Source organism: Mercurialis annua, linkage group LG8, assembly GCF_937616625.2.
Source record: "Mercurialis annua linkage group LG8, ddMerAnnu1.2, whole genome shotgun sequence".
Taxonomy (NCBI): Eukaryota; Viridiplantae; Streptophyta; class Magnoliopsida; order Malpighiales; family Euphorbiaceae; genus Mercurialis; species Mercurialis annua.
The window spans coordinates 4,186,303-4,205,142 of NC_065577.1; the positions used below are offsets into that span (position 1 = coordinate 4,186,303).

The 18,840-nt window shown below is 31.8% G+C and overlaps 2 protein-coding genes across 2 annotated transcripts; both read left to right on the forward strand.

Annotated features, from left to right (window-relative positions):
• Nucleotides 1-1,932: 1,932 nt before the first annotated feature.
• On the forward strand, nt 1,933-2,365 carry LOC126661493 (agamous-like MADS-box protein AGL62). The gene is made up of 2 exons (XM_050355347.1): nt 1,933-2,250; nt 2,348-2,365. Exons 1-2 carry the CDS (start codon nt 1,933-1,935, stop codon nt 2,363-2,365), a joined length of 336 nt encoding a protein of 111 aa, XP_050211304.1.
• A 365-nt stretch (nt 2,366-2,730) lies between these two features.
• LOC126659577 (uncharacterized) lies at nt 2,731-3,143 on the forward strand. The gene has a single exon (XM_050352875.2). The coding sequence runs from the start codon at nt 2,753-2,755 to the stop codon at nt 3,065-3,067; it is 315 nt and encodes a 104-aa protein (XP_050208832.1). The 5' UTR covers nt 2,731-2,752; the 3' UTR covers nt 3,068-3,143.
• The last annotated feature ends 15,697 nt before the right edge of the window (nt 3,144-18,840 follow it).

The window sequence follows — 18,840 nt, forward strand, 5'->3', positions numbered from 1 at the left end:
TGAGTTATCTATTAGTTTTAATTTTTAATTTAAAAATTAAATAAAATTGAAGTAGTTTAAAAAAATTGGAAATTCTAAAATAGCTTTATTTGGTGAGAATCAATGAGAGGGCTCCGTTGGTCCTCTCAATTATATAATATATAGATTTTTCGTTAATTAAAACAAATAAAATTAAAAATTAAATAAAATTATTTTAAAATCTTATGTTGCCACATATGTCAAATTAAAATTATAAATCACTCTTTAAATTGATATACACATTACAAATAATTGAAAACCAACTACAATTCTTAAAAATTAAGTATAAAATTTATTAAATTATATCTAAATTATTTATTAGGTCATTTTTATATAATATAAAGTATAAACATATAGTACAATTATATATATTTGTTCTATTTATTTATTAATTACTACTAAATATTTAAAGTGTAGATTTTTTTTTTTAATTTATGTAGTTAATTATGTTAGGATATTGTATAAACAAAGTTTATATACAATTGAATAGAATAATTTTAATATTTTCATTATCATACTTCACACGGAAATTAATTTCTATCTGAAATAAAAATGAATAATGCTTCACTAAAGTATAAATTTAATAGTTTGAGTAACCGTATAATTATTGAGCATTTTAATAAAATAAAAATTAATTGAAAATAACTATTGAAAAATAAAATTTATTATTTTCAATTTTATTAATTCAAAATCTATAATTTTTAACATATATATATATACATATATATATATATATATATATATATATATATATATATATATATATATATATATATATATATATATATATATATATATATATATATATATATGTGTGTGTGTGTGGACCCCACCATCTCAAGTTTCTGGATCCGCCTGATTCAAAGGCAATAAAATTTATTTTAGGTAATTGTTGGAACTTGACTACTATTTGGTTGTATCCGTACAAAAATGGTAACAAATGATTATCTCTAAATAGATTTTGTTGACTAAGTTTTCAATTTGATAAAAAAAGTGCTTTCTAATTTTAAATCAGAAAATCAGCAATGAAGTATTTAAAGAATTAAGCATTTCGTAAATCAGCATAAACTTTTTTTGCACAATGTTGAAACATATCACAAGAATTTCAAATACTTATCATGAAATTTTACGAATTTTCATTTTAATTAAATGGACAATAAACTTTAATCTAAATAGATATGATCATCGGAATTTAAAACTCGAAAATTTTGTTTTTTTTGGATAAATATGAAATTTCTGTTTAATCTCATAAAGTAAGAATACCAATCATACTTCTTCATAATTGGCTGAATTGTAATTTTTACAACTGCAAATCCAGACCACATAGACATGATTTGATTCAGTTCGATTTTGAATATACCATTTTCAGTTAAGTTTTAGTGCAAATCGGACCGAAGATTGATCGATCTGACTAGTTCGGTTCGGTTTGATTTGAATTTTTTTAATTCAACTCAATTAGAAAAAAATTGATTTGATTCAGTTTAGTTTGAACCGCACGCGCATTCTAGTAATAGGAGTAAGCATATCGTTTTCTCCAAAATTACTTCACGATACCGAGTCAAAATGCATAAGAAAAATTTCATAATCAACAAGAATAATATGCAAATCATTTATCCAGCCAATCTTCATTGTATCTAGTCGTAGATTAAAAATTATGAACAAGAACAGCAATAATTCTTAATCATTTGTTATGTTTATACCATATATGTTAGCCCTAACAAGATTCTGAAAACTCCAAATCTAGTAATGTAATAACTCACCAATGTACTTGGATTTGTCACAAAAACACAGACAGCACAGACATTCAAAATCACCAAACTACAATCCTATAAATACTAATCCATTTTCACTCTGTCAAACAATCAAAATCATTCAAAATATCGTTTTTTCGTGTTTTTCTGAGCGTATCTAGCTATGTCGAAAAGAAGTAAAGGTCGGCAAAAGTTGGAGATGGTGAAAATATCGAGAGAGAGCAATCGTTTAGTAACGTTTTCGAAACGTAGGTACGGAGTTTTCAAGAAAGCTAGCGAACTTTCCACTCTTTGTGGAGCAGAGATTGCTATTGTAGTCTTTTCACCCGGAAAGAAAGTTTTTTCTTACGGTCATCCTTGTGTTGATGCTGTTGTTGATCGTTTTCTCTCGAGAAATTCCCCGCAATTTTGTGGAACTCTGCAACTTATTGAAGCTCATCGCAATGCTAGAGTTCGCGACCTCAATCTTCAACTTACTCAGGTATACATTAATACCCTGGATTCTTCTTTTAAATGTTAGTAGTAATTCCTATCAATCTTGAGTTTATGTTAAAATTATTATTTTCCTCTTTTTATAGCATTTCTGTATTAAATAACTAAATCGAGCAAATTTCAGTTAAATGAAATTAATATATCAAAAGGGACACTGTGATTTTTAAAAAAATTCAGGGAAAGTCGTAATTTTAACCTAACTTTAAAAGCATGATATTAGGCGTTTATATACAGTTCGAACCAAACCAAATTGAAATTTGCTTCTTTTTTTCAAAACCGAAATCTAATTAAATTTACACGGATATAATAAAATTCAAAGCAAACCGAGTCAATTTTTTTGGTTCGATTCGGTTTACACTAAAACTTAACTAAAAATCAAACCGAACCTAACCAAATTTTTTCGTTCAGTTTGATTATTTATAGTAACAATCCATTAAATCCTATCTATATAATACTAATGAATTCTACACTAGACTGTGAACCAATTGGAAATGGAGAAAAAGAGAGGAGAAGAGCTTGATCAAATGAGGAAAATAAGCCAAGCTCAGCACTGGTATGAATCTCCGATAGACCAACTCGACTCGGCTCAGCTCAAGCAACTAAAAACATCTCTAGAGATGCTAAAGCAGAATGTGAAAAAGCAAGCAGAGCAGCTTCTATTTCAAGCAGCAAATAATCATCAATTTTTTGCTCCAACAACTACCAATAGACCAGTTCCTCCTTTCGATCCGAAAAATGGCGGATTCGCCGCGAACATAGCGCCTTATCAGTATGCGAATCTTGCATATGGAAGAGGATTCTTCTGAAGTCTATTTATTATGTCTTTGATTTGGTTTGTTTGTATATATTTCTGGACTACAGCTTGTGTCATATAGACATACATAACCACATTCATTGTAATATAGCCACTCTAGCTATTTTTATTTTGATCTATAAACACATTTCTTTCCGCATTTTGGTCTCTAGGTGAAATAGCACACCGAAACATGTAATAAATATTCCCGGAAAAAAGGCGTAAACGATGAAATTTGGAACCAAAATCAACCCTTTGAAGATTAATATAGATCCGATAATTCTAAGTCGATCAAAATTTGTGACCCATCGAAAGCTAGTACATGACATTTCGGTCTCACATAAACATTAAATAGTATCCTATTTGTATAAGAAATTGACTCGGTTGACATTTTGCCTATTCAGACTAAAGTCTTTGCAATTTATAGTTAATAGTTCAAAGAAAAAACAAAAGGCGCAGACAAGAAGAAAAGAAAAAAAAAGAGGTCCCTATGTAGGAACTTGTGCGTTCTTAGGCTGACTATAAAATTATAACTCCGACAGTGTCGAAGATCATTCTAGATCATATATCCTAATTATTCTACTCAAATGGTTTAGCTGACATGACACTTCCTTATTAGTGTTTTTATGCATCAAACGGATTAGTATCTTAGATTGGGAGGATATGTAGCAAGGAGTAATGCTATATATAACCTAATATTTTTACCTTTTTGTACAATCTAACGTGACAATTAAAAATAGGATTGATTAAATTCTAGTTTTTGAGATATACACTTTTGAGTGGGAATTAGACGAATGAAACCTTGTTATGTAAGATGGGTTAAAAAAATTAGATTAAAAAGATGAGTTATAAAGCATTTTTTAATAGCAAGTAACGGTTATTTTTTTTAGTTTCTTCTCAGCTCTGTATATAAGCTCATTAGCTGACTTCTTGTTCTTTTTAATGAGAAATTATAGAACAGAGCTCTAGAGAAAGATCAAAACCTAGAGTTTCAAAATTTTCTCTATAAATAAACTGATCAAAAATAATTGGTTTCTTCTATTTTCATTTGATTGAAGAAGTAGAATGGAAGATAACAGCCACGTATATGGAAGTCGTAACCAAGAGAGATATGCGAACAACTATAATGGTGATCCATTGTACGCCGGTGAGTTCGCCATTAACAATCAACAATTATTTCAGCTGTAGCAGAGCTACGAAGATAGTTTTAGGTGCAAAAAATAAATTAGGATTTATCAATGGCAAATATACTATGCCTGATGAAGATTCTTATTCATACGAACAATGGATCAATGTTACTATTACCCCAGTTTGGTTTGACATACTACTTCTCCCATGAGTTTTAAAAAGTCAATTGTTTATCTCCTCATATTTAGTTAGCTGAAAACATAAAACTCATTAAAAAAAGTCGATTTTTAAAATTTACGGGGAAAATAATATTTCAGACCAAACCTCATACAGACAATAGTCATTAATCCTACTATTTATTCATATTCCTGATTTAATAAAATAATATAGGACTCCATCATGAAAAAGAATTATATTCCCTTGACACAATTGTTGAGAATTGAGATTAATATGGGACCTATAATTTTATTTTGGCCTAATTACTTAAAAAAACCCCACTTTGTATTATTCGTTTATATCCTGACCTAGAAAAAAGTTCATTTGTACCCTTTTTTGATTTTTCATTTTCGTCTCTACCCTAAAGAGCTAATTTGACCTCTTTTTATTTGAAAAAAATATTCAAAATGATCCTTCATATTTAGCTTATATTTTAATTAAACATTAATATTATTTATCATTTATAATGTTTTCATTCTTTAATTAATTTAATTGTCGAAAATTTAAATTTTACGGTAGAGATGAAAACGAAAAATTAAAAAAAAGGATACAAATGAACTTTTTCCTACATGAGGGTATAAACGAAAAAATATTATAAGGTCGGAGTTTTTTTAAATAATTAGGCCTTCTATTTTTACTATATTAACATTTTAAACTTCTAAATCTAAATATGTATTATATTAATTGAATAAATTATATATTTCATAGTAAAGAAAACTTTAAATACATCAAATGTAGAATAAGTATTTTCAGTTTTATAAAAATCGAGTCAAGTTCGAGGTCGAGTTTAAACAGTTCGGAATTCGGATATTGTTGGAGCTCGAATTCAAAAATTAAACTCATTCGAACTCCAATTTGGATTCGAGCATGTATAACACATTCGATTTCGAATTCAAACTCAGCTTAACTCGGCCTCGGCTTGTTTACACCCATAGAGGCAAATCTCTTCTAATAGCTTCAGGACAAGATTAAAAAAACTATCCATTACAGCACTGTAAGGATTTGAAGTTACCTAGAATTGGTTGCCATCAATAACATTTTAATGGGCAGCTAAAAGTTGTTGCAACATTTACTCTTCTAAACTTGAACCATTTAAATTTTCTTTAACATTTGGAATATAAATTTGAAATGTAATCAAGGAAATATTATGATTATGCAGTTAATGTACTTAACATAATGAGGAGTGAAAGTTAGTTATGAAACTTCTTCTTTAATTAACCTACATAACCAGTTACACTAAAGTTCATTTCTTTTAGGAAATTAAATAGAAAAAAAAATAATTGGTTAATGTTTATGTTAATTTGACCGTGTTTAGTTTTATCAAAACAGTATATTAATTACTACTACTATGGCATTAGACAAAAACATAAGTTCTGTTATTTTTGCCACCAATGACACCCATATATATACTACTCCACAACAACAATTTAACACTATTAATAACAAGGATTTAGGACAGTGGTCCTCCACTGTACCACCTTCATGAAAACACAACTAAAAATCCACCTCAATATTTGTTCATGGCACCAATAATTGTCGGAATCCGCCCGTAATTCATCGGTATCTGTATGTTTGAGCCCTTATTCATCACTAAATCTGTCGCTAAATGAAACATTAATAATGAAGTTTATGTCTGATGGAAAAATCCGCCGAGAATACGACATATCATATAATAGTACTTTTATATCACCTAAAGGACTCAGGCGGGGCGGATTCTCGTAGCTAAATGCCGTCTTCGAGTACTCCAAAACAATGGCGATTTGAAAGGCTCTTTGTTAGTTAAAGGGCAGTTCCGATGTGATTATTGAGTCCGACATCTTAAAAGTTATTAGTGATATCAAGAAGCTGTTGAAAGGAAGCGGATATATTCATGAGGAGATTTGCAAATGAGGCAGCGAATTTTATGCAAATTATGCTTATTATTTGAGATCATCAAAAATGGTTTTTAAACAATCATGAATTAATTATAAATAAACTATTTTGAATTTGAATTAGTATACTTATTAATATTAAAAAAAATTAAAGTAATCCAAAATATACCAAAACTACATTGATTGCAAATTTAGTCCATCGTTGGCTATATAAAGCTCATCATATACATCAACAAAATTATTCAAAACCCTAATTTGCTCATCTATCTTCTAGACATGGCTTCTAATTCTATCCATTATCTAATGGTCATAGCTTTCTTCTTCACTTCTCCATTTTTATGTACTAATCACAATTATATAGCTTCAGCTTCACGTCATCTTCTAAATAAAGAAAATTCCAAATTTCAAGCTTTGCCTCCTCTGCCTCGGCCTAAATTGCCCCCATTACCGCCATTTCCAACTTCCACACCACCCACTTCGCAGGCCCCGGAAGCGTCACCGGTTCCGGAATCATCTACATTACCTCCTTCCGAATCTACACCGACTCCGACACTGCCGCCAAATTCAGCTCCGAAAATTATCTTGCCTCCCTCTAAACCACCCAAAACATCAGCTCCAAAAGCTTTCTTGGCACCCACGGAACCGCCAAAACCATCTCCGACAACCGTGGGAGTAGCACCACCAGTATTGCCACCAAAATCAGCTCCGAAATTCATAGTCGCTCCCTCCGAATCGCCGACATTGCCACCACCAGAAACCTCAACATCTCCAGCTCCAGAAGCTTTCTTGGCACCTACGGAACCACCGAAACCTTCTCCGACAACCGTGGAAGTCGAACCACCGGTATTGCCACCACCATCAGCTAAACCTGAGCCCAATTATCCAAATCCTTATTATTTCCCTAAATTTCCAAAGTTCAAATTTCATCCAGTTTATCCTTGGATTCCCAAATCTCCAATTGGAAATTCTACAACACACGGCTCTCCTTCAAAGCATTAGTTCTTGCTATTTTAAATTTGCTGCCAATAATATTTATTAAATTTGGGATTTTGTTGCGAAATGTTATGCATGTAATTGCTTGCAAATCCATGTTTGTACAATAATTCTTGTATGTCACTCTGGTAATGCATGATGTTGAAATTATCCACTAATTCATTTTTGGATAGGCTTAATTGTTAAGTAATCCCCACTTTTCGCGAGTCTTTCAATTTTAGCACATTTTTAATAAAATTAACAACATTTTAATTAAATTCTTAAAAGTAGCACGCCGATACAAAATTAGAAGCAAAATTAATATTTAAAGAAAATTGGATAAGTAGTTTATTCAAACATTTATTTTATAGTTGACGAATATATATAATATAAGAACAATAAACTGTTTTTATATGTGTCCGAATATTGTTGCATCATGTGTTCTGCAAAAGTCTTATTTTATTTTGTTTTTATCAATTTGAACTGAGTTGACTCGGATAAAAAGTGAAATCTGTCAAATGCAATTTGATGAATTCTTTTGGGCAGTTTTATTGTCAAAGAGCCATTAATAAAGAATTAAAAATATCAGTTTACTAAATCAATTTGTGAATGTATATTAATAGAATTTCAATAAACTGAATAATTGTCTCATTAACCCAAAAAGAAGCTGATTGTTACAATTATATAAAACTCACACTTGACACGTGTTGAATTTCTATTTGATATTCTGGAAACGGCTATATAGTTAGCTGTTATATATGCACATAACTAGCTAATTAACTAACCAACCTATAACAGAATCTGTTATTTCTTCTAACTTGTTTACCTAACATAATTTTATAACTTAATTTATCAACTAACTAACAAAATACTAATATGATATTACAGATTAATGAAGAGTGAATCTGCTCTAATACCCCCCCCCCCCCCCCCCCTATATACCCAGCTTGTCAAGAAAAGTTAGAAAAGCAGCAGGAGGGAGTGTCTTGGTGAAAAAATCAGCTAACTGTTGAGATGAAGAAATTGGAAACAATTTTATCAATTCAACTTGAAGTTTCTGTCTGACAAGATGACAGTCTATTTCTATGTGCTTCGTACGTTCATGAAATATTGGATTATGAGCAATGTGACATGTTGATTGATTGTCACAGTATTCTGAAGCTGGAGTAGACTGCAGAATTTGGAAGTCATTCAATAAATAAATGATCTACTGAACTTCATAGCTAACATTAGCTAATGTCCTATACTCTTCCTCTGAGCTGGACTTGGAGACTGTTGCATGTTTCTTTGTTTTCCAAGAGACCAGAGAATTACCAATATAGACACAAAATCCAGTTATTGACCTTCTGGTGTTTGGACAAGTGGACCAGTCTGAATCTGAAAAATGCCTTAACTTTCAGATCATTGTTTGAAGGAAAAAAAAGACCCTGGCCTGGTGCCTTTTGAGATATCTAAGAATCCTTCTTATTGCTGCATAGTGAGCTTCTAATGGACAGTCCAAAAACTGAGAAAGCTGTTGAACTTGATAGGATATGTCTGGTCTTGTGTTACACAAATAGATCAACTTCCCTACCAGCCTTTTGTATTCAGTTACATCTGAATATGGTGTATTGGTGTTTTTGATCAATTTTGTTGCACAAATCATTGGTGTTGAGGCAGGTTTAGCTCCAAGATATCCAGTCTCTTTTAATAAATCCAAAACATACTTTCTTTGACATAGGTTGATTCCTACTTTTGATCTTGCTACCTCAAGACCTAGAAAAAAACTTTAGAACCAAGGTCTTTGATTTTAAAAACATCATTAAAATATGTTTTCACAGACTGAATCTGCTCTAAGTTATTTCCTGTCAAAATTACATCATCCACATATACTAATAAAGCAGTAAAGGAAGTACTCCCCCCGTCCCATTCTAATTGAGAAAATTTCAATTGCACATTATTTAAGAAATTTTAGTAATATTACTTTTATATCCTTACATTACATTAAATGCATCACAACTTTTTAAAAATATGCTTTCTAAATGCATTAATTGAAGAGGGTATAAAGAGAAAAGTAGTGTAAAAAATACTCTATAAATAGAAAGTGTCATTTAGAATGGGACATCCAAAAAGGAAATAGTGTTCAATTAGAATGGGACGGAGGGAGTATCATTTTTCTTTATAAATAAAGAAGAATCAAAAGCTGCATGAATAAAACCTTGTGATAATCATGCATCAGTTAGTTTAATGTTCCACTCCTACTTGCTTGTTTTAAACCATATAAAGACTTAGTAAGTTTGCACACCAGATTTGGTTTTGGACAGATAAGACCTTGCTTAGCTTTCTCTTTTGACGCGTACAACCTCTTCATCTTTGAGTTATAGGAAAATAATGCATTTTTTGTACGGCACGTTAGTTTTCCTTCTTTTGGAATTACCTGTGGTTCTTGGTTCTAACTTTGCATTCGGTTAACCCCGCGTCCTCTCCTCAATGTATTATACAGTTATGAAAGCACCAATCAATTACCTCAACCGGCAGCCCTAAACCTTTAACCAGCTTTTTTATGTTATACAAATTCGTTGGCATCTTGTTGTCCTTCAGCTGTAATTCTTGCATGAACCCGCCCATGTCATTAATTAAACCTTCTGAAACATGATGTCGACATTTAAATTCCAGAATCTTAACAGTTGTTGATAAAGGTGAGTGTATGTCATTTTCGGGACATACGGGTTCTTCGACAGCACACATCATGTCGTAGAACTTTTGAACTTCTTCATTTGGAGGCTCTTTGTAATACCCCGTGTTTTTCCGGCTAGTTCCGATGAACTTTCCAATATACCTTGGATTTGTTTGAGTTGGTTTGACTTCTCGAAAACATGGTTTGAAGGTTCATGACCTCTTGAATGATGTTTTATGATGTTTTGAGTGTGGTTTGGGTCATCGGATCGATTCTGAGCTTAAAGTCAAATTTCACATTTTTTCCTTCTTGGGCAGAAAAGTTAGCGGTCGCCAACTTTAGTTAGCGGTCGCCAACTACTTTGCGGTCGCGAACTATAGTTCGCGGTCGCCAACTTGCACTGTACAGTTCGCCGTTTTTCTATAAATACCACCTTATTCGACCTAAATCAATTTTGAACTTTTCTTAAAACCCTATTGCGGCTGTCACTCTCAGATTATCATCTCCTATTGATTCCTCAATTTATTTTCTTCAATTGTAAGTATTTTAATCAACTATTTCAACATTTAATCCCTTAAAACTCATTCAATCGATTTCTTATTAATTGTTCTCTATTATATGTTGCTATAGGCTGAATTGAGTTATTATTTTTCTGGGTTTTCTCTATTGGATCATTATTAATCTATTTCAAGAGGTTAGTGGTTCTAATCCTTTGCTTTGAATTGTAGAGATTGTTAGATATTGGTTTACTTTATTACTTTGGGTGATATAGCATGTTGTATATTCTGTTTTGACTTGATTGAAATCTGCGATTTCATACTTTGGGTTTTGTTGTTGTTAATTGTTGATGTTCTTACTTGATTAGCTTGGAATCATTGTTTAGACTAAGGGCTATGTGATTTGGTATGTGGTTATGAATTAAATTATGTTTCTCTTTCTATAAAAATCTGGAAATACGTATATAAATTGGTAATAGGTGGCTAGTTAAGAATCTTACATTGGGTGACTTGAGATCATTGGCTAGACTTAAGTGTGGTACTAAATTGTAGGTTTCTATAAGTAATCCGATGTTTTAAAGGCATATAAATGTGGCTGGAAATTATCTTTTCAAAAGGGTTATTTTGATAGTTCTAATACGTTGGGCTAATTGATTGAATTGGAAATTGTTGGACAAATCGTTTATAAGTTAAGATAAGTTACCATTGTTTTGATAGTGGATTAAAAAGGTAATTTCAAATCTGAATTGGTTAGTTTATAAGTGTTCATAATCATTGTTGTATCTATTTAAAGTGATTTAACACGTTGTGTTTATTTGGGTAATCTTTTGCCAAGTGTTGGCTTAAGTGTTGGCATGTTGTTACAATTGGATTGTTAGTGATGTTAAGTGTTGAGTTCCTTTGTTTCAAGTAATATTATTGTAAAGATATTCCGGATTTTTAAATTCGGTTTATACATTGGTTTTGGGTGGGTTAGACTTTGGTCGCCTGGCATGTGGGAAGAAATTGAGCATAGTGATGACTCAGTTGACTCACTACCTTGGAATCACTTATTTGAAATAAAGTTGATTTGGGTTTTTGCCCACTCCGGTTTATGTTTTAAAGGTCGGGAACTTAACTTAACATGACTTGTTCTTGGCTAAACGATGGATTGTGTTATTTCTTTTAAAAGACTATACTTTTCATTCAAGTTATTCAGAATGTAAACTTGGGTTTTATTTTGATTTAACTTTGGGTTGGGTTTGACTATGGTCGCCCAACAAGTGGGAAGAAGCTTGGAAGTTTTGATAACTCGGCTGACTCACTGGTATGGATTTAAACTTGGGTTATTTAAAAACTGTTTTCTGAATTATTCAAATTGTGTTTTGAAATGGAAACTTATATGGTTTGGTTTCTATAACTTGGGTTATAGTTTTAGTACGTTTTAATCTTATGTGTTTGATTATACGTTGGCGTGTTGTTATATGTGCTAGTCCTACATGGTGTCTAGTACTCCCTAGAGTTAGGGTATGTTTTTAATTATTATTTATACATTGTCTAGACTCGTAGACCGTTCGTGCTTCGGAGACGAACCATGATTAGATTGCTTGCCAGGTTATCACGTGGATTAGCAAGCAGTGAGTTTATATCGCTATTTACCGCTTTATTAAGTAAATTATATTTTTGCATATATATATATTGTATATACAGCTTTCGAACTGTTTTCGACATTATGGATCTGAATTGGAACGGGCTACTCGATGGGCATCATCGAGACTGCATGCGCACCGGTATATGATCATATGGTACTGAGGTAGGTTTGAGATACGTCTCGCCTTAGTGAGGGCGCCGGTGGAAGATACGTCTCCTGGGACTCACGTGTTTATTTGAGTGACAGTCGGGGATCGGTTATGGAGATACGTCTCACCGACACGACAACTAGATTTAGATTATTTGTGGTTTAGGGTTTCAATGCTTATCCATAATGATAAATTGCTTTACAAATGTTTAAAGGTTTTTAAAGGTTTTCACTTAATAAATGTAAATAGTTGTATGAACTCATCTCAGTATATCTGACCCCGTTGTTTTCCCAATTTTTCCAGGGTTATGATTTGAGCGAGTCAACTGGTCTCCGATTCTTTATTTCCTCGGAGGTCTTACTTTATTAAAGTTATTGAAGTGATTTTACTCTTAGACCGCAGTAGAAATTAGAAGTCTTAGTTGTGTAGTACTTGTTGTCATATTAATTCAATTAGATTATTTGTTGATTGGCATTATTATATTAACTTATGTTATTTTAATATTTATGTCATGTTAGAGACTCGGAGTTGATCGAGCATTTATTATATACGTGTTGTACATATAAACTACTAGACTAGGTTGGAGTCTCGGTTGCCCCGAGCAGGTGGTTTTATGCAGGTACAATATTGTAAACGATTAATGTATGTTATCCGCAAGGCTAGCTACGGGTTTCGGTACAACCATACCCATACCCTAGCGCCGGTCGCGATTCATGAAAATGGGTCGTGACACTCTTCCACGAAGATTTCTGGACTAGTAGCATCAACAACCATTTTTTGAAAGTAGTTAATGCCATCCCCCTCATTTCCATCGACATACTCGTGTTGCATTACATCCGGGAAAGTCGGCATATTTAGAGCTGGCCACGGTTCAGAACCCGCCGGTTCCGGTTCAAAACTCGCCGGTTCCGGTTCAGAACCGCCGGGTCGTGGTTCAAGAAAAAGTGGAACTGGTCCGGACCCGTCTAAATGACGGTTCCGGGCCGGTTCGGACCCGGTTCCGGTTCCGTTTCAAGATTTAGGCAGTTCAAAAAATTTAAAAATAAAATTTAAATTTAATTACTAAAAGCTAAAAAATATAGTTTAAAATTAAAATAACATGCGAAGATAATATAGCAAGAAAATAATAAAATTAAATTAAATTTTAAATATTATATTAACCAAAAAATTAACTAAGAAATTTTTTAATTATATAACACTAAAATAATACATATATATTAACTTAATGTAGCATTGAAAAATGGTTTAAAAAATGAAAACTTTAAAAATAAGAAAGCATAATTTGATTGAAAATTTATAACAAATACATTATTATTATGTTAAAAAATAATACTCCAATTTTTATAACATACTAATTTCAATATGTTTTTCATTTATTAATACATTAACTTAATGTTATATATAATAAATAATATAATATATAAATATAAAATACATAAATATAAAATATAATATGATATATGTTAAAATTAAATAACTTTTATCGACGGGTTCGACTTTTGAACCGCAGGTTCCGACCCGGAACCGCCAGTTCACGGTTCAAAAATTTGGAACCAGCCCGAAACCGGTATTTAGACGGTTCCAGGCCGGTTTTAGCTCAATTCTGAGTTTGACCAGTTCTGGAACGGGTTTGACCGGACGGGTTCACGGCTGACCCGACCCATGGCCAGCTCTAGGCATATTCTTTTCGCCATGGTGATATTAGACATAGTAGTCCAGCACAAACCCATCTGTGATAAGATGGAGTTTCACTTCATCAACGGGTCGAAAAGTAGTATTCTGACATTTAATCTTATCACACGGGTATTTTATATTTACACCACTCATACACTCGGGAGTTGTATAGCAAACTTTGCAAATTCCTCTACTTGATTAACAAACTCTAACGATAGATAGCCATTCCTACGTCTCATATACATCCAACTGCGATCTGATCTCATTTCTGTATAACATGCAGTAGCTAGGTGGTTCAAATATTACTTTATGATCGCCAAGCAAATGAAACCGACTGCAAAAAAGGTAGGCCCTATCTCATTCGCAAGTCTGGCGTCTAACACTCGATTACGATATATGCATAAATACGGAGAAAAATAGTTGGCAGCCTTCCGGCGTAGTTCTCCATATAGATTACTTAAGATAAGTTGAATAACGCTAACTAATCCAAAAGGAAATAGCGTTACTAAGCATATGTTAAATACGTACCCAGAGAACATACGCCAAAAAAATACTACGAAGCATTTGTTTATTGTATTTATGTATATATGTTTTCCGTGATCGAATTACATAGACACCAATTTTGCAAACAATACACACGTACAATCATGTGTCGTTCAATTTCTTGATGACACAATAAGGGTTTTCTACGGCTAATTTAACATTTAATTTGGTTTGAACAATTTTTTTTTTTTTTTGATTTTTACTAATTTTATGTGAGTATAATAAAAACATAAAACTATAGAACTTACTTGCTGAAGAGAAGACCGTGATGCTGGGACGGCGGCGAATACGGAACGAGAACTGCCAAAAATGCAAACGTCAATGGCTACCAACACGGACTTATGTCAGTGACTATCAGTAGAACCCTATAATATTTTTAACTTATAGTTAGACTACAGTTTTATCAATTTTTAATTATATTTATAATAAAAAATTGACAGCATTTCTCTTAAATTACGATGAACACTTATGTTTTCAGGATACCCTACAAGCAAATTAATGCTACATACCAAGTACATAAATAGGAAATTATATAAATTAATTTAAATTGCAATTTTCCGTAAAAGTATATATTAACTTTTACACAGTAAACCGAGATAAGATAATTTTAACCACTTAGTATTAATTGTCACTACTGCAATTTTAAAAAATTAATATATATCAAATACTGATAATTTTGTGTTGAATAATATTGCTCGTCATCTATATTTCATCTGTGTTAATTGAAGGAAACATTTTGAAGTTTGATAAAAAAAATACTATAAGCTTTACTCAAATAAAATTATTAAACCTTAGAAGCTATTCTCATAAAAAAATTCCTAGAAGCCAACAAATTATTCTCACATTAAAACATGTTTATAATAAATAAAAAAATTAATTGATCAGGTGATTATTAGAAAAAGGAAAAAAGTCAAGTACTTAAATAAAGGCCTAATTATTTAAAAAAAAAACCCACCTTAGTAATATTTTTTCGTTTATACCATGACCTAGGAAAAAGTTCATTTGTACCCTTTTTTTGATTTTTCGTTTTCAACTCTACCCTAAAGCACTAAATTGAACTGTTTTTATTTAGAAAAAAGCTTAAAATAATCCTTCATTTTTTAACTTATTTGTATTTTTTCAAATAGAAAAAAGATGATATAACCCTTCTATTTAATTATTTTTAATGTTTTCATCCTTTAATTAATTAAATTGTCAAAAAATAAAATTTTGGGATACAATTGAAAACGAAAAATCGAAAAAATGGTACAAATGAACTTTTTCCTAGGTCAGGGTATAAACGAAAAAATATTTCAAGGTGGGGATTTTTTTAAGTAATTAGGTCTTACATAAATTAGACATAATAGCAACTAAATTGAAAGAGGAGTGCAATGGGTTTGCCTAAAATAAAAGTAAAACCAGCAGCAATATAAAAGAAAACAGTGTTCTAATAAATAAAATACATTTTTGTCATTTCTCTTTATATACTATCTTTCATTCTACTATAATTTTATATACACCGCTCTCTTTATTTCTTTTTTCATTCTTACTTTTTCTTTTGTTCTACTAAATTAATTAACAATGGTGAATAGAATGAGCCCCTTATTAGAACAGAATTAATATGTATTTTATCTAAACCTGTTCATAGGCTTGGGTACGTATCCGGCCATCTCGCCCAGGCCCGTCCCCTTATAGCCGGACTTGGAAACCAATTTTTTGTCCAAAGCCCGGTCCGAGCCCAAGCCTAAAAAAAGCCCGCTTTTATGGGCGGGTTTGGACTTTCAATATCGTAAAAAATCAACGCATGTCCGTCCAAGTCCGGTTCAAGCCCGTAAAAATAGTGCATTAGGGCTGGGTTTGGATATATATTTGAAGCTCAAACCGGGCTCGGGCTTGCCTTTAAAAAAAGTAAAGCCCGCCCAAACTCGGCCGATGAACAGGTCTAATTTTACCTAAGAAGGCTATGATACAAAGCTATGTGATATGTTAACCCCTAAGCAACAATAAAATAGGCTTCTCTAAATACAAAGTTCTACAAATTATTCTCATTTTAGCATTTTAATAAACTATAGTGATTAATCTAATTAATAAAATAAATAAATCTAACCTAATTATAATTACTTAAAAATAAAAAAATATAAATTAAAAAAAAAACATATTAGATGGACAGTGGCAGATCAGCAGTAGGACGGTGGCAGACCAGCGGCAACAGAGGCTGGAATTTTTTTTAAAAGAAATCAACATTAATTAAGTGTGTTTTATGTTTTTATAGTAATTTAAATTGTTAACATACCTAGAGGGCGGAGGCAGAACATCGACAGGGCGATGGCGGGTGTTGGCGGCGGATGAGATGAAGGGTAGTAAACGGTGGCCGAAGGGAGATGAGATGAGAAAACAAAACAAAGGGAGATGAGATAAGATGAGATGAGAAGATGGGTTTGGTGTGAACTGCAATGAAGAAAGAAAATGATGGTTCATTTTTTTTTTCAGTAAACAAAGGAAAAAGAAAGAAAATGAAAAGGTGAGCGCACGATTTTTTTTAATTGGGTTAACATTTACTATATGTAATGATACCGTCGCCAAAGAATGAAATGTTGCGTTTTTTTTTCTTCTTTTACATTTAGCGACGGAACAGATTTAATTCTGTCGCTAAATGTAACCAAATCCGTAGTTGATACTTAAATTAGAAATGTCATTTCTCTTTTATGTTTTGCGATGGATAACAATATGTCGCTAAATGAAAATATATTCGTCGCTAATATGAATTTAGCGAAGGATTCTGAATCTGTTGCTAAATACTCCAAAAGAAATATTGGCGGGCACTAACCCGCCAATTTTAGCGACGTAATTTTCGTCGCTAAAGTTGGTAGAATAGTGCCTGCCATTTTTTAGGTGCATTTAGCGACGGATCGCTAAATCAGTCGGCGAATTTCAATTTAGCTACAGATTTACAATCTGTCGCTAAAAACTTGTTTTCTAGTAGTGAAACTTCTAATTGATTGTTTTGTGGTTTAACTTTGTACATTTTAGCTAAATGGAATCTCAAACGGAGGATGAAGTTGGACATATTGGTAGCTCTCCAGGAAAACTTGAAAAATACTTTAAGTGGGCAAGAGAGATTCAATAACTTCTTAATCTTTTAAAATAAGAGAAAGCAAAAGGAAATAAAGATGAAAAAAAGGTTGGGATACAATTACTTAACCAAGAGTTTGAGAACTTAGGTAACACCATTGACAAGACAAAGACAATAAATAGGCTAAAAACTATTTAAAAGCTAATGAATTTAGCGATAGAGCTCCTTGATAGAAAGAGTGAGTTTGGATGGAATGATACTATAAAAAAGATTGAAGCTAATACAATTGTTTGGGGTAATGTGATTTAGGTATGAGCTATCTTTTTTGTTCATATTTATATTTTGAAATTTTTATATGAGTGTTTGAATGTAGTCTTTAAATTCTTATTTCAGATTAAGCCCGATTACAAGTTGGTGAGGAGTATTTCTTGGATGATGCTCGTGAGTTATTTGCAAAAGATCGTGCACATGGTATGATGCTGAGAGTGCAAAAGAAAAGGCGTGCATGTGGCAAACAGAGCAAGTTCATTCCATTGATGACATTGATGAAATGCAAATGAATGATGAGATTTTTCTCGAGCAAATTGGTAATACTACTTGCTTTAATACATCATTACTAATAACCCAAGCTTCTCCACTTACTCAAGAGAATACATCGTTATTTCTTAAACAATCAAGTGCACCTTCTAGAGATACAAAGAGAAAGAAATCAAATTTAACTGCGGAAGAGATCAAACTTGTAAGCTCTTCAATGCAAAAGATTGCACGAGCAATCGTAAAGACTTGCAAGTAGGTGTATTCGACTAATGAAATTACACCGGAGCTTAAGAAATTAAGAATGAATAATTGGAAGACAATAAAACCACTTAATTTTTTAGAAGACAACGAACATTTGGTTGGTAGAATTTTTGCATGTGATGATGAAATTAGGCTTTCTTGGTTGAAGATGAAGATGAAGGCATGGATTTTTTTTTTGTCAAAGAAGGCATGAATAAGATTGAAGACTTATAACAAAATATATGATATATTTTGGATTTATGAAACTTAAAAAATAAGTTATGCAATTTGATTTTTGTTTAAGTTAGTAGTTTATGCTAGTAACTTCGTGGTTTTATATTGTTATATTTTGGATTTGTGAACCTTGATAAATAAGATATGTATTTTGATGTTCATTTAAATTAATAGCATATGTTAGTAACTTGGTGATTCATGTTGTTATATTTTGGATTTATGAAAGTTGAAAAACAAGCTATATATTTTGATGTTCATTTAAGTTAGTAGTTTATGATAGTAATTTAGTGGTGTATATTGTTATATAATGGATTTGTGAAATTTAAAAAACAAGCTATATATTTAGATGTTCCTTTAATTTAATAGTTTATGCTAGTAATTTGGTGGT

Excerpts from the sequence above, each read along its gene's own strand:
- LOC126661493 (XM_050355347.1), top strand. The coding sequence starts at position 1,933 with ATGTCGAAAAGAAGTAAAGGTCGGCAAAAGTTGGAGATGGTGAAAATA.
- LOC126659577 (XM_050352875.2), top strand. The coding sequence starts at position 2,753 with ATGGAGAAAAAGAGAGGAGAAGAGCTTGATCAAATGAGGAAAATAAGC.